Here is a 26,197-nt window from a genome sequence, read left to right as displayed (position 1 = left end):
AGACCTGGTAGGTGAGGTTCCATAAAAATCAATTAAATAAATTAAGAAGTTTAAAAGACTTTAAAGAAAAGTCACAGTCGAATGTGGATGATGTTGCGAAAGCGACACACTGAAACTATTAAATGAAGCGCGTACTGCTTGCAAAGGTGGAGTGAACTGCCATCATCCTCTAACTCACAACAAGCCCACTTATCAACAACCAACCCCACATCCAGGCTGAGGGTGACTAGGGAAGGAGCACCAAGGGAGCCTCAGAATAGGTGACGAGATCTGATTAATCATCACCACACAGTGGCAAACATTCCGGCAGTGGGACATTTCATAGTGAAAGGTGCTTCTTTCGGGGGAAGCACCTAGGTGGAAAGAGTGGGTGGAGAGAGTAATACTATTTTTTAAGCCATGAAAGTGGATAATGCTCAAAAACAGGCAATACTACTCCATTTAGGGAGAAGAGAAATGTATAAAATATCTAAATCAATTAATGAAGCGGCGCCAAAGACGCACCACACCCTCATAGCTGCTTTAACAGCACATTGTGAACCAATGGCAAACCAGGACTATGAAAGGTTTGTGTTCTGACAGGCCAGACAACAGGCGGAAGAATCCATTGATCTCTTTTAAGCATGTGTGAAAGATTAAGAAAGTATATGTGGTTTCAGTGATGAGATGGAGGAATAAGAGGACAAATAATCTAAGAGTGTGCTTCAGCAAAGCTATCTGAGTGGCTCCTACAGGAATCAGGCAAATCTCTAGCTGATATCCTAGCTCAGACGGGCACGAACTTTAGCTCAGACGGGCACGAACAAAGCAGCGATATGGATGATGAAGAAAATGAAGATTATACAGTCCAATCAGTTTTCACCATTGGTGCAGCCTCGCAAATCAGAAGGCACCTACCACAATGTCAAATACTAGTGGGAAAACACCCATCCACTGCAGTGGGGGGGCACAGGTGTAACAATCAACATCATGTCGGCAGAAGTATATGAAACAATGCGGTTGCCCCCGCAGCTACTTCCAGCCATGATTAACATCTTTGCATTTGGCCAAGAGAAACCTCTCATGATGCGAGCAAAATTCAAGACCACCATAAGCTATGGTTCCCAATCATTTGAATCTCAAGTGTATGTTAAGGAAGGCGGTCACAGCATGCTTATAGGGTGCCGAGCAGCTGAGGCTCTGAGCATCTTCATTTTTGCGTTTGGGATACATCAGGAAACCATAAATCACATCCTGGATGAATTTCCAAAAGTATTTGAAAGTATTGGGTGTTTTAGAGACAAAGATATTCACATGCATAACAATACATCAGTACAGCTGGTAGCTCTCCAACACAGACACATTGCGTTCCACCTGAGACCTCTTGTGGAAAAGGCTTGATACCCCAGGAATCATCGAGAAGGTGGATGGGCCCACCACAAGGGTGTCACTGATTGTCGTCACAAGGCAACCCAAATAGCCTGGAGGGGTGTGAATATGTGTAGACATGCTCCTGCTGAACACTGCCATAAATTGAGAGTGGCACCTCACTCCAACAATTGATGACTTAAGTGGTGAGCTCAGTGGAACCAGCTGGTTGTCTAAGTTGGACTTGCATCAGGATATCACCAGTTGGTTCTTGCTGAGGAGTCCCCTTACATTACTAAATTTTCAACACATGTGGGACTGACATGCTACAAACGTTTGAGTTATGAAGTATCTAGTGCAGCTGCAGTATTTCAGAACATAATTCAGGAGCTTCTTGTGGACTTTCATGGAGTGGTGAATGTCAACGATGATATTATGATCCATGCAAAGACCGTGCCAGAGCACAATGCCCTGTTGCGGAGGATCGAGATGTGCAGCTTTTTAGGCATGGTCAACTATTGCTGGCACTTCATAAAGGGTCTTACCATGCTGATTCAACCTCTCTGAGAGCTGACTAAAGGATCTTTCCCCTGGTCATGAGGGTCTGAGCAAGGAGCTGCATTTCAGATTATAAAGGACACCCTGTTACCCTCCACCACATTGAGTTACTTTGACTACACCAAAACACCATGATAGCTGTGGATGCTGGTCCTCGAGGATTAGGGGCAGTTCTGATGCAGAGATCCACCTATGAGAGTGACGGGAAGCTGTAGCTTTTGCAAGCAGATCCCTGACTGACAACGAGCAAAGGTATTCTCAAATAGAGAAGCAGGTCATTGGCAACCACTGGGGATGCTGACATTTCCATCTCTATGTGTATGGGAAACCTTTCCTAGTCACCACCGTCCACAAGCCTTTAATTCCACTATTCATGGGAACAGCATCAAAACCACCACGATGAATAGAAAAGTGGATGCTTCAATTGCAAGAATAAAACTGCTGAGTAGAATACCGCCCTGGGTCGAATAATCCGGCTAACAACTTGTCCGGGCATCCTGGGCTGCCACTTCTAGTGAAAAAGACAACGCAGAGGAAACAGAGGTGTATATGCGGTATGTTGTTGAGAGGTCCTGCCCTGTACCGCGATCCCTGGAAGACCTCTGTTGCGCCAACACCCAGGACGAATCTCTAGAGAAAACTCTGGAAGCTGTTAAGACAGAAAAGTGGCACAGTTTCAAGAGTCAGTGGGTTTTACTCACCCCTAAAGTACAACGGGTTTTGGAAGTGCTGATCCCAATGGATGTCTATTGCGAGGGTATCATCTGGTCATCCCTGCCCCGCTCACTGAGAGGGTGATTCTGCTGGCTCATCTCGATCATCAGGGCATAATGAAGACCAAGGGTCAATTTCGTACCAAGGTGTGATCCCACTTAATGGATAAAAAGGTAGAAGAAGCAGTCAGGTCCTGCCCATAGTGTCAAGCATAGGGGGGTGCCAACCCGCCACCACCCATAATAACTGAGAAAGGTCCTAGTGGTCCGTGGGTATGTGCCAGCCTGGATTTTGGAAGTATCCCAGATGGAAGGCCTACTCTGGTGATGATTGACAATTATTCAAAATATCCAGAAGTAGAAATTCTGTCCTCTCTGAGTGCTGCTGAGGTGGTGCTCAAGCTGGAAAACGTCATGGCTACCTGTGGATGAATCAAAGAAATCAGAACTGTAAATGGTTTTCACTTTCAGGGGCAGGAAATATCTTTTATCTCAGCTATTTGGGAATCATCCACAAGAATATTACTCCAAGGTGGCCCTAAGCCAATGGGGAGGCAAGAGATTCATGAGGACTCTAAACAAGGTCGTCCAGATTGCCTCAGTGAGCTACCAGTCTCCTGAGCAGGCCATTTACTAATTCTTGCAGGACTATAGGCAGACTCCCTGCTCCACCACGGGGCGATCGCCCGGGCATCTCTCAATGGGGAGAGGCGAGGGGGAATCAATTCCTCACCATACGGATTGAATTCCTGTTCCCGTGAATGATCATCTGGTTACTAAACAGAGGAAGATGGCCACTAAAAAGGTCAGTCATCAGCGAAGAGCCAAGCGGCGACTTGATGCTAGTGTAGGATCAGCATCCGGGCAGCAGATTTAGGCTACCATTTGAATGTGAACCCTTGCATATTGTTTATCTGCGTGGCACTCAGGTCACTGCACGTCGTGGGCAAGAGGCAATGACTCAGGACACTTTAGCATTGAAAAAGTTCCATTTCTATTAAGGCGATACTCCGAATGTGGAAGATCTGGCTGTAGAGCCAACAATCTCGACAACTGGTCTGAAACTGAGCATCTAGAGAATTGATCAGCTGAGTGTGTCGATCTGGGAGTTCAGAGTCTGAATGCAGTCCTGAACCCCCTTGGGACTCCTGTTAACTGCACGGCTGATCTTCAACCAGGGCGTGTTTCTCGAACCAGGTACAATCTCCGTGACAATCCCAGGCCCTTGAGTAGGCTGAGGGCTCATGTGATCTGATGAGGTGTACCGTACATAATTTAGGTATGTTCCATATCCCAGGTATTAACATCATGAAAAAAATACTCTCATGCTTGAGACTGTTCAACTAAAATCTCTAGATTTTTTGCTGTTTGACATGTTACTTTAGTTTCTGTTTCTTTTATTTTGTAGGGGAATGTAATGTTTCCTTTTGCAGACATCCCCTAAACGTTGTGATTATGTTGATGAAGCCCGGGGGTATTTTAGTGATGTATCCCGGGGTTGTGTGAACTTGATTGATACCACATCACATGGAACTATGATAATAAAGGCTTTGGCTGCCGGGCGTGGCCTCAGAGAGGGACTCCGTGCAGCGACGAGCATGTATGTTCATGCCTTTGTCTCTGACTTTTCATTTCAGGTAGACCCTGTGATACCCATGCCTTGCCCGGCCTCCTACCATTAAGCAGTTACCTTGAACACCGCAAAATAACACTGACTTTAAACTTGTGTCTTTGATGTTCAAGAAGCATGAAAGCAGGGGCCACTAGTGCGGAGGGTTGTTGCCCCACTGCTTTCCTGCAGTGGAAGAAAGCCAAAACATAAAATGGTGATAACTTCTAGTTATTACCATTTTATGATTTCTTTGCTCATTGCGGGCGGGTAGGCACGGCTGTTCTGCTCTTTGAGCAGGGTAGGGGAGGAGAGGTTTACCCAATCCCGAGTGCTCAAAGACTGTTTGGGCGGCCCTCTCGGGCTGTCCAAACTTGTCCTGCGCACTCTACCCTTCTCCATGCAGGCTGCATTGCCTACCCCACTTGCCCCTGGCTGGGTTCCGTCCTGACCAATAACAACGCTGCTTGTAGCATTGTGATTGTCTTAGGGGAGGGAGCCTGCATACCTGCTTCCTGTTCCTGTTGGAGGGAGGGGAGCAGGAGAGCAGGATCCAAGAAGACGCGGGACCTGGCGGAAAGGTAAATGTAAGTTTATTTTTTACTTCCCAGCAACACCCCCACAATACCCCCTAAAACACCCCAGGCAAATCACACCCTCCCAACCCCAACCCACAAGCAATGCTAGCCGCTACTGCATCAAAGTCCTTGAATGGAAAGATTCAGAAACCTGAAACGCAAGAAAAAGTTCTTCTCCCAAACCTGCAATCAAGATCTGGTTGTCAGTGGTGAAATTATTATGTACCTTGCCTGCTAATCCTGAATGCTGCTTTAATTCCTTTTTTTACCAGAAACTTTCAAGCTGATCTGGACATGTTTAATAAGTTAGTCATGGGGAGGAAATTTAAATTTAACAACTTATTGCTGGAACTTTCAGACAGCCAAACATACCCCTTTTGAGTGGCCAAGTTGTTCTTAATAATGACATTTATGATGTTTATTCCTGCCAGTTTACAGCCCAGTTTACAATGTATAATATAGTAGTTTTAAAGTAATATCACCCATTGCAGTAAGAGGAGTAAGGCCTAGTTCTAATCTTAGATGGCAGTGTGCAGTTAAGTTAAACTTGCAGTCTCCTGATGCAGTCTAAGAAAATTACGTGACATTGAAGTAGCGGTGGAAAGCTCGATCCCGGGCTCCACTGAGATCGCGGTTAGATGTGAAGGACATCTAACATGGGCTTCAATTGGAATTCCATAGAGCATATTATCAAGCCCATTATCGCCGTTTTAGCTGCAGTTTTCTGCTGCTAAAGCGGCGATAATTTTATCGCCTGTCTTGAAAATATGCCCCAATGTTTTTTCAAGATATCAAATGGACCTTCAGAATCATAGCTGGAACAGAAATCAATTTACAGAAGGACCTTGGTTAGGAATCTTTTGCTATTCGGTTCCTCCTGGTTCTTGTTACTTAAGGAGTAGCTTGTGATTTTTCTTTTGTCACCTGGCTGGCACAGTCGTGCACTCCATATTTCCCACACATGAAGCACTATAAGAGTAGAGCTGAAAAGAGCAGAACTTGGGTTATTAATTTCCTATTCCTTGAAATGACATTCTCTTTAAGGATAGCTGCATTACTTGAGGGAAGCCTCTCTCCCTAGGAATTACAAATAACTTTTGGAATTCCTGTAATACCATACTCAATTTTCTATGCTATGATATCCTTATAGTTAATAGATGCCATAGGAGTAGAATTTCCACCTAGCGATTCATTTCTTCCGTATACAGATTCATCATCTATGCAGTATATAGATTCAGGAGGCCCAGGAAGCCAAGATTATAAGATGGGGGGTATTTATTTCGGCTCTAACAGTAAATACATTCTTAATTGATAACGGTTATACTCCATGAATAGAACCTTCAGTTAGTGGAGGATTTGTATGGGGTTGCGGACCAAAACTAGACAAAATAGAATGCTGTGATTTCCACTTTTTCTTAACATGTACCAGCCTCTGAAAAGCCCTGTCAATATGCGCAATAATAAAACACACCTGTTTGCCTAGGCTAGACTTATTGGCTTTGCAGTGCTTGTTCTGTTGCAAGAATTCTGTGTAGTCACATAACTATGCTTGGGGTTATGGGATTCTAGTAGGCAGGGACTGAGTCATCCTACCACTTGAGTACCCATGAGCCCAGGGATTGACTAGCTATAGTGTCTCGCCTGCCCTCCAAATCACTCACAGAGGAACAAGTAATTAGACACCCCAGAACACAACACTCCCAACCCTCTCACGAATCGCGGTTGCAGGACACACCCTTTTGCTCTCATACTCGTACTAGTCCGCAAAAAGTTCTGACATTGACATGAGTAAAGTTTAAAATATTTATTTTAACTATCGTGCTCTAGTACGCAGTATACGTGCCATAACAGGTAGAACAAATGCAAACAGAACAATTAATGGACAGAATGTAGAACAATCTCATACATTCACCTCAGTACAGAGATCTGGGCCTAAATCCATTGTGTTTTGCTCACCATGCAATTACAGTTTGGACCCAGGCATATGCAAAACAGTCTTGACCCTGCGCCCACTGTGAACAGTTCAGCCCGAACTGCCAGGCCAGGTCCTCCCTGGACTAGAAACAAGCCTTCTAGGACGGGTTTCGGGGTTTCAGCCCCCATCAGCCAAGATAGCTTGACTCCAGTGGCATGGAGAGCACAGGACCCACATCTGGGCATACCCGTCTCACTCAGGGTGACAAATGCAAAAAGAACAATTGATGGACAGAATTCAGAACAATGTCATACATTCACCCCAGTACAGAGATCTGGGTCTAAATCCATCATTTCTTTTCTCACCATGACATTCCAGTTTGGACTCAACCATATGCAAATCACTCTTGACCCTGTGCCCAATGGGAACAGTCCAGCCCGAACTGCCAGGCCAGGTCCTCCCTGGACTGGAAACAAGTATCCTAGGTCCGGTTTCGGAGTTTCACCCCTCATCAGCCATAATAGCTTGACTATGGTGGCATGGAGAGCACAGGACCCACGTCTAGACATACCCATTACACTCGGGGTGACAAAGTATAACGAGCATTTGCAATGCAATAGGTCTCGAATTTGTCCTTGTCTATTTTTGTTCAGTTTGTGAACATGGTTTGCTTTTATACAAGGTATCCCAGCAGATGGAAAAGATTCAGCTTGCCCAACTTGAGTAGCTTGCATGCTTTTTAACCATGGTATTACTTTGCAAATGTTTTTCCTCTAAACCCAGCATTTGTTGTAAACAGCCAATAATTGCTCTCCAACCTCTAGAGACCAGATTGCCAGAAACCCAGTATACGGCCAGAATGGTGATGGAGCCCAACTAATATGGGAGGTGCGCAGCTCTGTTAATAAGTTTCCATATCACTATTTACATAGATTGAACCTAGCTGGGGCACAATGCATTGTAAGTGATGTTAGCATGCCATGCAAGACCGAGGGCCATATGTAGGAACACATGTTCCCATAGACACAGAATGGGTAAAACCCTTTGATATATCTGGCCCGAGTACTTTCAGAGGGTGTATGTCTCTGAACTACACAATTACATCGCATTTCACGATTTTACCCTTTCACATAACTATATTTTTACTGACAGGGAGAGCAAGTGATTTTCTCAGAATTGCTTGTGTTTTTTGGTCATGTTACAAGTAGTGATTTCATTTCAAGAACCGGAGGCTATCATTATGCATATTAACCTTTAATTGCCACTCCACAGCACCTTTAATGAAGTATAACACACCAAAACACTAGAACTAGACTACTCTAGTCCATAAATATCCCTGGTACTCAAAGTTCCTCCTCTTTTAATTGCTGCTCTGGAGAAGATAAGTGTCTTAACCTTATAACTTAATCCTTATATATTTTAGAGATATGTTAGAGTTATCTTTGGCTATTTTGGCATTAATTATGTTGGTAGTATGCTTGTACGTTGATTTGGTATGTACACTTCAGCTTCTAATTTTCAGGAGCTGGAGTGTACGTAAGAAATTGCAGGGCAAGAGTGTCTCCAAAAATGTGTGCATTGTCTAATATGATGGAAAATTTTGTGAACAAAATTATAGCCAATAACTGTGTATCCCTGGGACTCAAAATGTAGGATGCCAAATGGAACGACATCAATTCAAGTAACATATCCAATCCTTTCAAATTAGCAATAACTGCCTTCCAATTGAGGAGGTCAAAGGAGCAAACATGCTACTTGTTTCCAGTTGTTGACAGATCCATCCATGGAGAACCTGTGTGAACTTCGATGAAACTGAGATCCAAGAGACGCTTTGCATTTGCACAGGCACTACTTCTGACCAGTAGCCCCAACACTGGGTTGTATACAAGCTGTATACCCAAGGAACAGGTCTGGTTATGGGCCACTAAGGGACCCAGCAACAGTACAAAATCCAGGGCATCCTGTGATGGGGTGGCCAGGCAGACATCCAGAGCCCACTGAAAGGGGCACTCAAGACAATGAAACACAGGTTGCAACCAGGTGAAGTAAGCATATCGGAAGGTTAGATAAAATTCGGCATCTAGAGGCACTATTCCAAACAATTGTAGCATCCGCTCATGGTACAGCTATACCGATGTCTGTCCAGGCAGGACCACAGATGGAGCAGCCATTGTGGAATAGAAGGAACAGCACGATGATGTCACAAACCAAGAAGAGCATCAGTGGGAACCCACCAAATACGCTGGAAAAATGCAATGTATAAAAGGAATTATTCTGAAAACAGTTTGAATTTAAGTCACGAGGGCGGAGACCACGAGCTTAAAAAAGTGTGGTATCAGATGCATTAAATATTTGATGTATCAACTCAAAATGCAGGGACAGATTTATGTTCAGTAATGATTGTATTTCACTAGACGTTCTCATCACCTGCAATTCAAGGGTCTCACGAGCTGAAGTGAGAGCCACTTCTCATTGACAAATAGTGCTTTGAGTCTGCTTAGGTTGGAATGTAAGGCCGCAAAGAGCTATCTACACTCACATGTGGATGGGAAACAGGACGTTGTTGCAACAATAAACTAACTAGGAAACAGACACTACATACAGAATTACGGGATTACTGCCCACAGACCTCAGCAGTCATGTCATCACACCTCAGCAGTCATGATTATTAGGATCAAGATAACTGCTGTTTGAAAGCAATGTGAGGGTGAGAATAATAGTGGGAATCAGAGTTCCTTTCATATAACAAGCCAGATATGGGGCAGAAACATTACAGGCGCGGTGGATTTTTACTTGTTGACAGACGAGGGAGTGGCTGGCAGTCGAATCGCACATTTTTCCAATTAGAAAAACCTCTCTCTCAGCCCAATAAAAATGATTAGTAAAAGCAGGGATCAAACTCATGAATGTAACAGCTTCAAAGTGGTTCATATCTCTACAGTGTAGTATTTCATGCAGTCAGTAAATTCAAACATCGAGATGAGCAACAATAAACCCTGTGTATTAACCAAACTGCCGAATTAGTTTCTGCTACAGTGAAGGAAGCTGTTCAAGTTAATGTAGCATGGTATAACCTGTGTCTTTCATAGCAGCCATTAACTGGTGTTCATGTCTTAAATTGAAAGGTAAGAACGATGCGCTACAATTTAGGTCATGCCAAGGTACGCGCCCATCTTTTAGTGTCAGCAGTGTCCAACCAAATTGCAAAACTGATCTAAGTTGATGTTGACCATGATACAGGATAGACTCTTCATTTTGCATGATCTCAATGACAGAAGACACAATGCTATCTAGAGTATAAATTTAAGATGATAATGTATTAATGCTTTTGTCGACAACAGCAAGCACTTTGTCTAATTTGTCTTGATCAATTTGATGTAAATTCAGCTTACATTTGAGACAATTTCCAAAATTTATTATATGCAGCATAAACAAATCGTTTGCTACCAGGGAATTCAGGACCTCAAAGGAAATCAGAAAGGTTGATGTCAGTCAATAGGAGAGAAAGATGTTGTTTCACAGCACACAATGTGGAATGTTCTAACCATTGTTGCCACAGTTTACCCACAGATTAAGTGATAACAGTGTTACAAAGTGGGTAATGTGGATCAGACCTATCCAACATAAATCCTGTAGTCGTGTTCACAAAATGAGAATGACAAACATTTGTGTTCAGAGGCCATAATGACCTTCAGATGGGCATATAGTAGTGGGGATAAATGTACCATTTTGTATCATATTATTTAGTTGGTATGCAGTATTATTGATATAGGATTGCCAATTATCAAATAGGCCCGAGGAAGGAATAGTAGGAATATTCAATTCTTTAATCTCAGCCATCTCCAGCCAAGTAGTCTGTTGGAACGTGTCATTAAGAAAAATATTTTGAGAAAGTATCAAATATACACGAAATAAAGATTCCTCACCTTGGACCTGCCAGGATATGTTACCCCATACCAATTTGAATTGATGTTGTCTTTCTAATAATCGTATCCTTTTAATGCAAAGTTGTCAATAAAGTTGAAAAAATCATAACCGGTAAAATAGGTGTACTTCATTTTTTGTGTGTTGGACCTACCCTGAGACAGAGTTGGGCAATGTTCCTATTGAGTATAGTTAAAGTGAGGATGCTGTCAATTTGATCTACGTAGAAAGTGATGAGCATAATGTTTATAACAGAAAAAATTGGGATAGTTAGTAAAATTCAAATGTAACTCTCCAGCATCAAAACAGTTTAATATTAAAATTAGAAAACATTAAATTAACAGCCTTTACATCCCAATCATCTGATTGTAACCCAGGTATTATCACATCACCCATAGAAACATGGAATACATATGGAATCTGTAAGGTTTCAGCAGGATCAAATACATTGAATGGTACTTTATCCCATACAATTCCTTCAGCGACGGGGACCGCTGAAATGTTCACAAGGGAGTGGTCTCTTTTCATTTTATGTGAGGATGCATGTGGAGCCAATACACCATTGACAAGTTCTGCAGCAGAACGATCCGGGAGGTGGTAGCCATTAGTCAGAATAAAAAACCTGTCAAAAATTCAATCCACATGAACAGAAATACCATGGAAAACATGATCCAGACATACGTCAATGGAGGAACTGGATAAGTGCGTTTTAACCAAGATATACAACACTTAAATCCTTTCTGCTGGTTTAGATAAAACTGAGAAAAATTGTCTGATGAAATATTGCCTTGATCAAAACTGTACCAGATGAACTTAGCTGAAATAACAGCGAATGGGAATCTAGATTTGAATTTGGGGCTTGTATTCCCTTAGAGGACTACAGGGGTGGATCAGAACAATTTCCATTGTGAAGGGTGTAGCAGTTAAAACAGATGCTAGTTGCGCAAATACGAGACATCCCCCTCCAGCAGGTGGAGAGAATAAAAAAAATAACAGAGCTCACGGGCTGTTAAGAAATATCCCGTCCTGTGACACTATTCAGTATTGGCAATATGGTGTAACTTGACACGGTCAAGTAAAATGAAGCGATTTTCTTTGCAACCAGGTAGAGGAGGTAAAATCACAGTTTGGGTATCCCGGAGACCAAGAACAGGCTCAGGAGCATGGTAGGATGAACCAAATTCTTTCTTGATCGCCACCTTTTCACAAACGAGATTACCCACTTTAAGGTGCCCACCCAAACAGGAATAAGAACTGCTGCTTCTGCAGGCGTAGCTGACTGCAAATGTGATTTTGCCAGTGTCTCACAACACTTTTGCAGATCCTGTAAGACAGCACAGTAGTTATCTACGTCAAATGTTGCAGCAGCCGCCACAACATCTAGATCGACAAGGTCTGAAACACACATCATGAAACCAACAAGCATTTCGTATGGGATCTGCCCACCCAGAGATCTTCTTGTGAGATCATTAAGAGCATGTTGAAACCCATGGAGTTGAGTTAGCCAGCCACGGCTTGTACCTAGTACCCATGTTTTTAAAGATTGATTTATGTCACGGTTCATCCGCTCCACAACTGAATTGTCCTCAGGTTGATATGGAGACGAAAAATGCATCTGCAGGCCCATAGACTTTGTGGAATCAAGGTAAGCCTTACAGGCAAAAGCCAGACCATGGTCATAATAGAAAGTGCCTGAGGCTTAAGTCCCGACAAAGACATGCAGATCCTTTATACCAGTGCAAGCGTCAGCAGAGAGCTGCGGCCATACCCAAAGAACCCTACTGCAAGAATCCACTGCAACTAAAATATTTTTAAAAGCAATGTCAGATGGCAAAGTACCCGAATAATCAAGGTAAATACATCAAAAAGGATCAGTAGAAATAAAGAGATGCGTTTGAGGTGGAAAGTTACCTGTGGAACAGGGTCAAGACCGATTTGCATATGGCTTGGATGGCGTTGTGTGCAAAAAAACTATGGATTGAACCCATATCTGTGTCTAGGGGTGAATATGTGATTGATTAGGCATTCCGCCCATCATCTGTTCTTTTTGCATTTGTTAACTACAAAGCACTGGAAAATGCTCAGTGAGGGCAGTGCGGTAATGAGCCGTAATCAGCTGTGCCATCACAGAAAGACAATAGAAACAAACAGTAGCACGAAATGGGTTAAAAGCCTTTTAAACTTTAAACTTGAAAACCTACAGCAATAGGGCAACCCTAAAACTGAGGAGACAAAGCACTCCCACCATAGATGTCTCCAGAAAAAGGTGCAAAGATTTTGTGGACAAGCCCCAGTGCTACTAAGAGATCCCGGGAATAAGTACCAGACCAATTGTTGGCGGCGCCATGTTGCAGTGATTCTGCTGAGTCACAGAACTATGCTTGGGATTATGGTCCTTTAGTAGAGTCACCCTATCACCTGAGTATCCATGAGCCCGGGACCGACTAGCTATAGTGTCTCACTTGATCTCCTACTCACTCACAGAGGAATAAGAAACAAGTGTTTAGACACCCCAGAACACAACCCTGCCAACCCTGTCAGGAATCATGATTGCAGGTCATGCCCTTTTGCTCACACACTCGTACTAGTCCAGAATAAGGGGTCCATTAGGATGGCAAACGGATCGACCGCCATTCTTGCCCGTCTGCCACCTTTTTTCCCCCGCCATATTACAATGGTGGGCGGGACCGTGGCGGACAGGAAGACCGTCTGCTGCTTTTCTGCCGCGGTCGCCTTGCGACCGCAGCGGAAAAGGCCTGATATGGTGGAGGTGTCTATCGGACACCGCCAGCCATATTAGGATGGCTGAGGGGAATGCCTTTCGGTGGCGGCAATGTCGCCACGAAAAGGCATACGGTTCCTGCTTTGGGGGCCCGTTGCGGGCCCCCAGGGTGAAGGGGGTTGGAGGGTGCACATGGGGGGTACTGTTGCACAGCACAACATGGCAGGCATGGCGCGGTGCCTGTCATGTTGTGCTGTGAAACGCACAACATGCATTTTTCACATTGAGGGATGCACCCGCCACTGTGGCAGGTGCATCCTAATTCGGGGCACGGTTCCTCCGCCCTTGTGGTGGACGGTACCTGCCCCCGACAGGATGGCGGACGGACTTTGTCCATCCACCATCCTAATGGACCCCTAGATTCTGATGGAGACATGAGAAAGGTGTAAAATGTAAATTTAACTATTGTACTCTAGTATGCAGTGTACGTGCCACAACAACTAGAAAAACACAAATAGGGTTACCATAGCAAGTAGTCCGTAAGTCATAAATGGAGCTGTCATTACATACGACAGTGCAGCCTAACCTCTCTCCCCTTCTACAGAAGCAAAATGATTATATATCAGAAGATTTCTAAGCATTAGCAGCAGACCCCGTACCTCAGTATACACAGATACACAGATAAATGTTCTACATCCTAGATGCTGTTACGATCTTTTCCCTGGAAGGGCCCTCTCCAAGAGTATGTTACCTATCTGTGCAGATCTATGTGACATAAAGTACGTGTTCCCAAACAACAGCTGCATTTGCTTGTTTTGTCTAGGTGCTAGGGCCTGACCAGAACAGGATAACAACGGGCATTGTTGTTCGATACTAAATCCCAGGAAAAGAACAGAGCGCAAACCAACTGCATGTTTTTGTGTGAAAGTACATTGTGGCATAAATCAAAATATATCTGTATGGTAATGTGTGCAAAAAAGAGGACGGTCTGCAACATGCTCATGCTAACATAGGGAAAACAACAATGGGCCTGCACGGGACTTAAGACAGTTCAAATAAATTATGCCAATCCCTCTCTCATCCTGCGTCTTGATGTTTCTTTTATTTTAAATATGTTTTTGTAACTTCCCTCTTTCGAAATCCTCTTCTCACTACGCTCTTTAGTTTTCCCTAGAGTGGTTGCTGTTTCATACTGCAGAGTATATTTCGCTCCTAGTTTCTTATTCTATTTTCAGCTCCATGGTTTATTTCTTTTGCTTTGTCATTCATTCTGGGACTCTTACTTCTCCTTTTCTCTACTTGCACCCATCGTTTCTACTTCTGTGTAGAATGTAAAATAGTACAATTTCCAGTTACACAGAATCTTAGCTTACTTTGCAGAAATGGAAACTGAACAGGTACAACGAACATAAAACAACGTGTTGTGTTAGAATGACAGATTGATCATATGCATGAACAGTTTTTGATGTATGGCTTCTTGAAACTCTGTACTTGTACATATCAAACCCAGTTCCACTTTTTCTGTTAAAGCTCACAGCTAACCCTGTGAAGGTATGCTGGTCCTGAAGCAGGAGCCCTATAGGCCGATCCAGGGCCAGGGTTGGGGAATTGAAGAACTGGGGAGTTGGTTCTGTAGTGTATTGGCTGATCATTGCAGGCTTTAGAAGCGAGGTGGTAGAAGGCAAGACTGCTGAATCTGGTTCTGTGTATATGGGGGTTCGAGTAAGAGTCTTGTTGAGCCCAGGTGTCTGGTACGTTTGTGAAAGTTTATGCGGTTGATGTAGTATGTGGGGCCAATGTTGTGCCGGGCTTTGTATGTGTGCCTGAAGAGTTCAAAAAGTGCTAGTTTGTGGACTGGGAGCCAGTGGAACTCTTTGGGGTGCGGGATGATGCTAGTGTGGTATAGGAGGTTAAAAGTGAACCCGGCAGTGACTTTTCCATGTTCAGGAGACTTCTGGTCAGTTTAGCATTGATTCCAGCAAACAGTGCATTGCCGTAGCCAATCTTGCTAGTGATGAGGCCTTGGGTGACGGTTCTGCGAATGTTGGTGGGGAGCCATTGGAAGATCTGCTGGGGCATCTTGACTGTGTGGAAACAGAAGTCAAAGACTCCGTTCACTTAGCTGATCATGGTGAGTTGGTTGTCGATTACTATTCCGAGATTCTTTGCGTGGGTTACCAGGAGGGCTGTGCGTTTAAGTTTGGCAGGCCGCCAGGTGGAGTCCCAGAGGTAGGCATCTCTGCCGAAGAGTATTCCTTCCGTCTTGTCTGTGTTGAGTTTTGAGGCAGTTGGTTTTCATCCATTTGGTGACTTTGGTCATGCAGGCAAGGGAAATAGTCTGGGTCTTAAAGTCTAGTTGGAGAGGGATAATAGGAGCTGGGTGACATGTGCATATGATATGATGTTAATTCTGTGGCGAGGATTATGCTGGTGAGTGTTGCGATGAAATAGGTGCTGTGCAACTGCACCTGCACATGTAACAGTCATGTCGAAGAATCAATGATCGGCCAAGATCAGGAGCCAAAGTGGAGGACATATTCAACTGGCAACATCATTTTGATTTTGTGTTTGTGCAAATAGGAATTCTGCATATTTATTAACAAATCAATATTTTACTTTGGCTAAGAAAATCAATTATTTGCAAATGTTTGTCACTTGAAAGTGTGTGAATGGGGCTATTACGATTTTATTTCAAAAAGAACAGCTGATCCTGAAAACAGGCATCAGGTTCTAAAGGCTCTTGCAGCGAAGGCACAAAATGTATGAGTCTGTACCCTATCCTGAAATGCATGCTGTGTATCCCATAACTTTCAGCATTGTATTCTGGTTCTGGCTAAATAACTTTGTTAATAATGGCTTCTCTAGACAAAGCAGCATGGCATAAACCATACATGCATTTCGCTACCTACCTTTTCACATTTCTAAATTTACTGTTCACTTTGCTGTTTTTTGTCCCACAGGCACTGGGCCATTTCCTGGAGTCATTGACATGTTTGGAGGAGAAGGGGGTCTAACGGAGTTCCGCAGCGGTCTTTTTGCCAGCCGAGGCTTTGCCACACTCGCTTTGGCCTATTTTGCCTATGATGACCTGCCAGATACACTGACCGAGGTGGATCTGGAGTACTTTGAAGAAGCTGCAGACCTCCTCTTGAAGCACCCCATGGTATGTCCTCTCTCCTCATCTCAAAGTCAAAAATAGTGTTATACAGACTTTAGATCTGTTGTCCAATAGCTCACTCATTCTACTCCCATCAGAGACACAGCAGTTGGAGGTCACAGTCATTGGTAAAGAACAAACTCAGAAAGTAGCCAGAAAGGGCTACTTCTAAACTCCACTTTCATTTAATAGGATATTTTTTTGTAACTAGACAGGATGAGGGAACATTAAGTAGAGGGGGGTTGAAGTTGCCCACTCCTTCAGTGGGGAGAGAAGGAAGGGGATATCCAAGCGGCGGTCTTATTGTGTGGTGGGGAAGGGCTTATGCTTCCCTGGAAGGCCCGGTGGGTGGAGCCCGACACAGAGACATGGGTGCCAAAAGGGGTACGGAATGCAGAAAGTTAAGGATAAGGGGGAAGGCAGGACATCTCCCCTCCTACCGAGACAGCAATAGGAAGCACCGCGGCCAAAGATCTTCCCTCAGGTGCGACTGGACACTGAGCCTGGCTAGGACATCGGGCTCCAGCGGAGAACGAGCAAACGAGGAGTCCCAGCCCCCATCAACTCAGGGCCAGGGACTCTAATGGTGCCGGGGGTTCCTGCGGTCAAATTTCAGCCACTCACCCCTGTCTCAGCACTGCTGGTGTTGCTGGGTCTCTCAAAGCGTGCCGGGGTCGCTGAGTGTCACGGGCAGGAGGCCATCTTTACAGTAGTGAGACTTCACCCCCTAGCCCCAAAAATCTTATAAAAAGCCTCTGCATCTGGCTGTATGACTCTCTCACTATAGAATCTTGCTCTGAAATAAATAGACTGCTGAGGAAAGAGTTAGACTGTATGCCCTTTCTTTTCCAAAGACTCATTGTACAGGCCCTGATTATCTCCCGGTTGGATTATAGAACTTTAAGTACTTGCCTTGCCTACTTTGTAAAAAGCAGGTTACAGGCCATTAGAAATGCAGAAGCCTGCCTTCTTTTCAATATTCTGAGGCATCAGTCTGCAAAAAGGGCACTGGCCGACCTTCTTTTGCTCCCCATTGAGCAGCAGGCCTAGTTTAAAGATCTCACCATCACGCATAGGACCTTCCATAAAAAAAGGACCCTAATTACTGCATGCTTTCATTGACCCATAAAACCCTGGAAGGTCCTCAAGATAGGCAAATTTACTTCTTGTAAAGCTACTAAAAATCAAAGGAATAGGTTGGGGGGGTTGTTTTTATAAGTACCTGGACCCTAAGTTGTGGAATGTTTTGCCAGTTGAATTACATCACATAGACTCAGAACCTAATTTCAGAATATTCTTGAAGACCTGGTTATTCGTAAATTAGCTGTCCCTTCACCTTCCATGTGGTGTCTAGTTTGAGGGTTATGCGATTGGTGTAACTGCTGGAAAGCCTTCGGGTAGCCATGTGCTTTATAAACCTCTAGATTAGATTAGATTAGAATACACACTTTTCCCTCTGCCCACTTCATGTCCAGTTGCAGATGTTAGTAAAAATGCAGAGGAGAAATTCCAATCCTGTGATGCTGCCCCTGGCCCTGGAAACATTCTGCAGACCCACAGGATGGCTGGGAGGCTAAAAAAAAGAACAAGGATTGGCAAAGCCAATGGATCTCGCCAACTTGACCATTTGACACACAATGTGATGCTTTGCAGACTGGACTAAAGTTTTTTTTTTAAAGCTTTTGATGTATTTGCATCCTTTTGTAGGCATGTGCACCACACACGCACAAGCCTACAAAATGATTCAGGCATTTTTTGTCAGTTACCCCTAAACATTACCCATCCCAAAAACCCTCACTACTGCTAAACTCCTCCCAAGTTAAATGCAATTTTGGATTTTTCCTTAAACTGATCTTTCCTTTAAAATGTTTCTTTCAGTTGATTTCATTTTTCTTAAAATTGTCTTTTCTTAAAACTGGTTTTCCGTGATTTTGGTTCCTCTGGCGTAGTTTCTCTGTACGTTTCCCATTAATTCACATACATTACTCTATGCCATGCAGAGGCCATTTTGGGGTTGTTTTTAGGAGTCAGGGATAGGTGGAGTTCGGGCATAGAATGGGGTATTTAGAGTTCAAAGTAGGGTGAAGTTTAAGGATGGTGAGGGTTTGTAAGGTTCAATGATGGGTAGAGTTTAACAAACACCAGAATGCTGAGGCAGTGCTGGAGTCCTGCAATGAAGAACACCCAGGGGCCATCCTAAATCGTCTGCCCAGCTAGCTTACAAGCTGAAGCGGCAGTCCTGAGGCAGAATGTGCAACCTGCCCCCTAGTGTATTATCATGGTCTCTGGGTGGGCGGACTTGTTTGGAGTTGGCAGCAGAACAGGGAGCGATAGAGGACAACCTGGTGTGGAACTGTTTGAGAGATCCACATACCTCCGCCGGCAGCTCTTCTGAGTGGGCTGCCACAGAATAGAGTCTGCACTGGGCTGCCCTAGCTGGTCGACCTGGGGGAGTCTATGGCTGATCCAAAGCCCTGTAGTCGGCCCTGTACAGTGGGTGCTGCCCATCTGCGGGAGAGAGAGAAGTGTCGGAGGAGTGACCCAGTGATATTCACATAGTGAAGACAACAGCCTATGGAGCCCAAGGCTTGGGAAAGGGTGAGTGGCGCAACTCCTGATCAGAGAGCAGGACATGTGGCAGGCCACTACCCATAGCTTTAACAGGCTACCTGTGGGGCTGGAGGACACTGGAGGTTTCTGGGAATGAGAAGAAGGGACAAAGTCCTCCCCCCTGAGGGAATGAGCTAAGAGACACACATTCAAAGTCTAATATGGACTGGAGATCAGGACAGTAGACTTAACTCTCCCGGCACCAAAAAGGCCAGGCGGAACAGCCTGTGTAGTGTGAGCCCCTCTGATGAGGGAAGTGGTTGGAGTTTATTGGAGTGCCTCTAACCTGCCGGGTGGCCCAAGTAGTCCACATGAGTACAAGGAATATTTCACTGCTTGAACAGCCCTGGCAGTCCTTTGTGAAGCGAGGTTCAATTCTCTGAGGAACACACCTGTGGCAAGAGGTTCCCCTTGGGGACAATTCACTGGACAAATCACTGAGTTTGCATTGCATTGAAGGAGATGCTGGTATTACTGCTAGAAGGCTGTGGCTGGTCCCACTGGGGGTGGTTGGATTGCTAGTCTGATTGCATTGGGGGCTTGAGAAAAACCCATTGATACTCCTTTGGAAGCACTTCTCCATGGCTGGTATTGATTTTGACGGCAGTGGCATGATGGGTAAGGATAATGCATTCAAGCCACAACAGGCAACACCATAGCAAAATATATGACACCACAGTCTCTCCTACAGGTAGACCGAAACACAAAATATGATGGAGCAGTAGAAGATTGCGGGGGGACCCCCTAGGGCTGAAATGCTGGCTGCCAGTCAGGGCTTGCAAACTGTGCTTGAGTGGTAAAAAAGAAAAGTCACTGTGGATGTGAACCTACTACAGACAAGCCTGTAAAAGGTGGCTGAATGAGTCCACATTGTGGAGGTCTCGGTTACTGACCTGTAGTTGGAGGTAAAGGTGTTGAAAGATCAGATGGCCAAAATTGACAACAACAGTTCAAGTCTTTGAAAGTAAGGTAGAAGATGCTGAAAATCGCAATTGGCACAATAACTTTAAGTTCCTTGGCTTCACAGATTGGGCAGAGGGAGAAGGTGCAGAGACATTTAATAAGGCATGCATTCATCATGAATAAAAACCACAGGGGCTGTCATACATGGTTATGGTGGAAAGGGCCCACCGTGCTCTGACGGCAAGATCTCCACCCAGGTCCCTTTCTCGACTGAAAGTGAGAGCTGTGATAGTTTTGATACTAAACCTTAGGGACAGAGAGTGTATTCTGAAGATGACAACACAGCTAACATTTGAAAACCATCATATTATCATCTACCTGGATTATCACAGTGATGTGTAAACTCAATGGAAGTCTTTCTTATTGGTAAGGCAGAACCTCAAGGTCCTGAATCTGTAATACATTCTGCTGTTCTCGGTGTACCTGATGGTGATTTCCAAAGACAAGAGCCACTTCTTTGATCAACCTAAAGAGGTATGTGGCTGGTTTGAGAGGTGGGACAGGTTAGGACTGTGGGCGGCAGGGGACTTTGGCCCTCACTGGGAACACCATGCCCTTAGGAGCAAAGGACAACCACAAGGATCATACAGTGATCAGAATAGACAGAGATCGACACTCAGAGTTATAATCGGAGCTGTGAACGGTAGAAGAGACCTCCTCTAGTATGAATGGGACTCCCATGGGATCCCTTGTTTACTGGGTGGAAGGAGGGACAGACCCAAGTGACATTCGTACATCAACGGCATGACAAATTGTGCTACCAGATTAAGAGGCACAGGTAAATAAAAGATCAGGTATGAGGTCTTTACAGGTATTACACTGATTGTTTGACTCTTGTGGCTAGTGTGCTGTATCTCTCAGATTTACTGATGCTGTAATTGAATGGCACTGTTTGAAGACTGACGAAGAGTGAGAGGTGGCGGTGACTAATGTGACCATTGATCTGCACAAGATGTTTCAGGCTGTCAGACTCAATGCGGCTGGAAGGTCCCTGAGTTGGCCAGCCCCTGGTTGACTGATCTCTCCCTGCTAGGAGTACAGCAAATTAGTTCTGTGAGGCTTGGGGTTCTGCATTTGATTTATGGCAATGCATGGGTTTAGTGCATGATCGCTCTCTGTGTGGGAGGGATTTGTAAGCATACCTCCATTGTGGGCCAAATCTAACTGGCCAAGTTGGTATTCCTCCCCTGCTACCTATATGTGTTGAGGAACTCTATTCTATATATAGATAAATGTATATCGACAACTATATTTTCTTGAATAGACTGGTTGATGTCTAGGCTAGAATGTGCTATATTGTAAAATTGACTACACTTAAAATTCCATGGGTTGGGGGATGCCCGACCTGTTCCTATGTTAAACAGCAGCCCAACTCCAACATGTGGTTCACTGGTTTCAGAATGGTCCTAAATTGGAAAAGTCACTGGTGGCAGGCATGCAATCAAATCACACATCACAGGATCAGTTCATGATGGTTAGGGAAGAACGGAGAGGTTTACCATATTTAATCTGACTGATAGCAGAAACTAAGCACAGGGTGGTAATCAAAGTTCAGAAAGAGTGTTGTTTGGATTGACTCATCTCTTTTGTTCCCTGAAACCCTTCTGAAATATGCTCACTGATATGCCTTTTCTTCAATTGCTGGAGAGGGTCATATCTAACAGCAGGGGATCTGTCTATCAACAACAGATTCATATCCTCCTTAGAGGTGCAGGAGCAGTTTGGATTGGGACCGAGCGGTTTCTGTAGTATGCAAGGTTGTCTCGTAAGCCCTAAGGTATATAGGTCTCCTTTACGAAAGGACCCAAGAAACACATAGCATACAGCAGCTGCTTAAGATGGCCAGATGTAGAAAATTATTCACACACCTGTATGCAGCCTTGGTGTCGGATAGGGATTGGAACTTTATCTGGATATGAAGAAATTATCAAAACTGATATATTTCAATAATAATTATATGAAAATGTGCAATGTCAGTAAATAATTGCATAATACATTTACGTCATATCTTGAGCAGTTCTGGTAAAACAATTAAATATAAAGGTAATAATTGTAGTTTGTACTAGAAATAAGAATTAGATTGCTATTATTCAGTATTCTAATAAATAATTATATGACATCAAATTAATGGAGATTTGTTTGTGTTAAAGAGCCAGCACTAGAAGAACCACATTTTTTGTTGTTTAAGAACTGGGTGGTGTTCATCACACTAAGGGCCTGATTACGAGTTTAGCGGTGTGGGAGTGGGACGCCAAGCCACTGCCTCGCTCCCACAAAGCCAAACCCAACCACTGCCCACCATATTATGAGTTAATTTGTGGACTGGAGAACTGGCAGCCACTCAACGGTGCAGTTTGAAGCTTCATAAGTGAGCCTTCAAACTGCACTGCTGCAGGACCACCGGTGCATGTTCCTGCATGCATGGTCTGACCAGTCCATGCCGTGCAGGTACAGGGGTGTATACACACAGGGGGCACATGTTGTTTTCCCCTGCATGCATCCCAGTGCATAGGGGCAGTGGTTTTCCCGCCACGAGCTATTTCATGGCGAGCTCACTCCCATGAAAAGGCTGGCAGTGGGAAACTCATAGTGACACTGCCATGCATATTGCTTTCCCAGACTACCATGCAACCACAAGGGATCACGGATCCCTGGCAGTTGCGGCGATCCCAAAGTGCTTAGACCACCGTCCTCATAATACAGTAGTCAGACCACTGGTGCAGGAGTCCCCGACTGCCACCACACCTCGCCTGGGAGTTTAGCAGTCCTATGGACTGCCAAACGCGTGTTTTGGTCATGCCCTTGGTAAAAGCCTGGAAATACTTTTGTGGGTTGGCTGTGAAGAATTACCTAAAATTGTTGGACGACAGGTCAAGTGACCCAATGTATGTCTCCTATGTCTTTTCTAAAGGTTCCTTGTAAATCCTCTTTTATGTATGTTTTGTTCCATGTGGTCAAATTACCACTGTTCCTTAAGCTTGCCAACTCACCCATTACATCCACGTTTCAGTGGATCCCATCAAGTGAGGATGTCAAATCTCATATTCTGGTAATTAAGTTTATGATAAAACCCCTTGTTTCTGGCACTGAAGCTAAAACGACAATGGTATGTCCTAACCACATGTGTATTTTTTCAGGTCTTGGGTCCCACTGTTGGAGTGGTGGCGACCTGCAAAGGAGCGGATATTGCCTTGGCCATGGCAACATTGCTAAAGCAGGTGGGAGCCACGATCTGTATCAATGGTACTATCAGCATCCACGCCATGACACTACGCTACCGGGACCTCTGCATCAATGGTCCTACATATATGTTGGAGTTTGCTCGCATCACTGATTCTGGGGCAGTGGATATCTATGATATGTTTGTTGATCCCAGGACACCGGAGTATCAGGACAGTCTGCTCCCCGTGGAGAGAGCCTCTTGTCCCATACTCTTCATCGTGGGTGGTGATGACAGGATCTACAACAGCAAACTATATGCGGAGGGGGCTCTTGCGCGGCTGAAAAAGAACGGGAAAGAGAATGGTCATCTCCTTGTCTATCTGGGAGCTGGACACCTAATTGATTCTCCGGGGTCCCCCCTCTGCAGGATATCCTACATCGGCAATTTTTTCCAGCCCGTGGTGTGTGGAGGGGAGTTGGAAGCCCATAGCAGGGCACAGGAGCATTCATGGAAGGAGATCCAACACTTGCTCCACCACCATTTAGGACAGTCAATTTACAGCAAGCTGTGAAAGCCAATATATCTTTCAATAGAAACAAAAAATGAAAATTTGTAGTAGCATGATCTATTTACTGGAGTCTATATAACAAAGGAAAGCCAACAAAACAGTATAATTTTATTTTTACCCCTTAACCCCTCCCATGCTCATGACGAGCTGAGCTTCTCATGAGCCACGGCGCTCCGGTGCTCATGGCGAGCTCAGCTCGCCATGGCCTGTGGAATGCTCAGGTGCGGGGAGAATTCCCCTCCTGTGCTGAACGTTCCACGGGAGCCAATGCACATGTGACGAGCTCAGCTCGTCATGAGCACAGGAGCGCCGTGCCTCATGACGAGCCGAGCTCGTCATAAGCATGTGTGCGATGTGCGCGCCCCCTCACCCCAGCACAGGAGGTGAATAATCCCCGCAGCGAAGGGGTTAAAACATTTTCAGAAATGCAGTATGAATTTTGTTTCCACAATTGAGGGATGCACAAATGCATAAAGTATGGAAATTCATGAAACATGTTTGTGTCTCTGTATCTGGACAGGGACATGCGCAACAGTCCAAGTTACACACTTGTGCAACAAAATGGGGCTGGATGTGGCTTGGCCATAATGATGTATACCTTGTCCAGTTAGCGATGTGCAGCAGTCTGATGCCTATATATCTATGGCTATATTTATGATTTGAGTGGTGCATAGCAGTGCAGCAACTGACCTTGCTTCGTTTCCCTGCATCACAGGTAAAGGGCAGGAATGCCCAGTATTTACCAAATACAGCGCATTCCTCTCCTTTTCCCTTGCACTGGTGCTGTTGTGCCAGCCTAGCATGGTGAAAGTGTGCCTGTGTTTTAGGCAGGATTGTTTTGTGCAGGAAGGTGTACATTTGTGCACAGAAAGGATACTGCAATACTTTTCCTCTTTCTATGTCTGTTACAGAATGCAGCACAAATAGAAAGAGGAAAAAAGAGGAGAAACAAACATATTTCTCCCCATTCCCAGGTTTTACAAAGTCTTGTAAATCAGGAAATGCATAAAAAAAACATGGGAGTTGCAATGCCATAGAAGGCCTACCCAGGGCAGAGTAACACAACAATGTGATTTGTGCTGTATTGCATTACTCAATATTTTTGGAGCCACTCCAAGCCACGCAGAGAGGCTTTGTATAACCTAAAAAATATGACTGAAAATTTACGTTGCTATTGCAACAAGTTGCGTGGTAATAGAGCGAAGCAAATCGGGTCATAAATATGGCCCCCTGCTTCAAGTTGCACAAATCTAATCTTAGTAAAGTATTATGCGGAAGTTGCGAGGAATAACTTGTTGCCTCTGTGTATTTGATTGTCTCAACATACTTCTTCACTTGTGTCCAGCACAAGCACATCTGTAGGTATGAGTTAAACACCTTCCTAAGTTCTATAAAATATGGTCTTCCAAAAAGATGTATGTTGTTTGATTCCATCTTTGAAACGTCTAAGTCAACTGAACACTTTCTCATGGTAACTAATTACTTAATGACTAAATCCAGATCAGGGTCTCCCTTTATGTCAATATTATCCCCATCAGCTCCCAGCCACATCCACAGGTAAGTATGGCTAGGAACCATCTTTCCTACGCATTTTTATTGTTCTCTTCCCCTTGTTTAAAACCCCAGCCGTGAGCTGATTTATGCAAATGTCTGACAAAATATAGACGGACAGAAAATCGACCTACAAAAATATTGACACAGAAATATCGAAGTCAAAAATATCAAAGTCCTATCTACATAAAGGTAAGTACAAAATTATTGAGAAAAAAAATTGTTGTAAATAATATCGATGTTAAAAATATCGTTTTTTAAAATGTTTTAATAATGTAAAAATAAGTAAATAATACATATAATTAAAACAAATACAGATATAAATATTAAAACATATTTAAAAATAATAACTAATACATATAGGCCATGAATGTTGGGGTACGGTGTGTTTCACGCTCGCGTATGGCACCAGTGCAATAGTGATAAGAGCCGCACACACGTCATTAATTTTGGGGTACGGTGCATCACACGCTCGTGTATGGCACCAGTGCAATACTGATACGAGCCGCACACACGCCATTAATGTTGGGGTACGGTGTGTGACATCTGAGGGGTGGGTTGAAATGACTCCCAGCAGTGTCCAGACATATGAGGGGTGGGTGCAAAGGACTCCCAGGAGTGTCCAGACATATGTGGGAAGGGTGCAGAGGACTCCCAGCAGTGGCCAGACATATGATAGGTGGGTGCAGAGGACTCCCAGCATAGGCCAACAGTATAGTGGTGGGTGCAGAGGACTCCCAGCAGTGGCCAGACATATGAAGGGTGAGTGCAGAGGACTCCCAGCAGTGGCCAGACATATGAGAGGTGGGTGCAGAGGAC

General features: G+C 44.4%; 2 protein-coding genes across 3 annotated transcripts in view; both read left to right on the top strand.

Annotated features, from left to right (window-relative positions):
• The window catches only part of LOC144804230 (acyl-coenzyme A amino acid N-acyltransferase 1-like), a 184,687-nt gene extending 160,600 nt beyond the window's left edge, over window positions 1–24,087 (top strand). For both annotated transcript variants that reach the window (XM_078671903.1, XM_078671902.1), the window contains 2 exons: window positions 16,327–16,529; window positions 23,234–24,087. In XM_078671903.1, coding sequence (XP_078528029.1) covers window positions 16,327–16,529; window positions 23,234–23,830 — 800 coding nt within the window. In that variant the 3' untranslated portion in view covers window positions 23,831–24,087. The remainder of the gene's footprint in view (window positions 1–16,326; window positions 16,530–23,233) is intronic.
• Window positions 1–26,197, top strand: part of LOC144804257 (acyl-coenzyme A amino acid N-acyltransferase 1-like) — a 798,906-nt gene that overhangs the window by 385,000 nt on the left and 387,709 nt on the right. The gene's annotated exons all lie outside the window — the stretch shown is intronic.

This window comes from Lissotriton helveticus, chromosome 1_2 (assembly GCF_964261635.1).
Source record: "Lissotriton helveticus chromosome 1_2, aLisHel1.1, whole genome shotgun sequence".
NCBI lineage: Eukaryota > Metazoa > Chordata > Amphibia > Caudata > Salamandridae > Lissotriton > Lissotriton helveticus.
The sequence above is the reverse complement of the archived record's forward strand: the minus strand, read 5'-3'. Positions and strand labels throughout refer to the sequence as shown.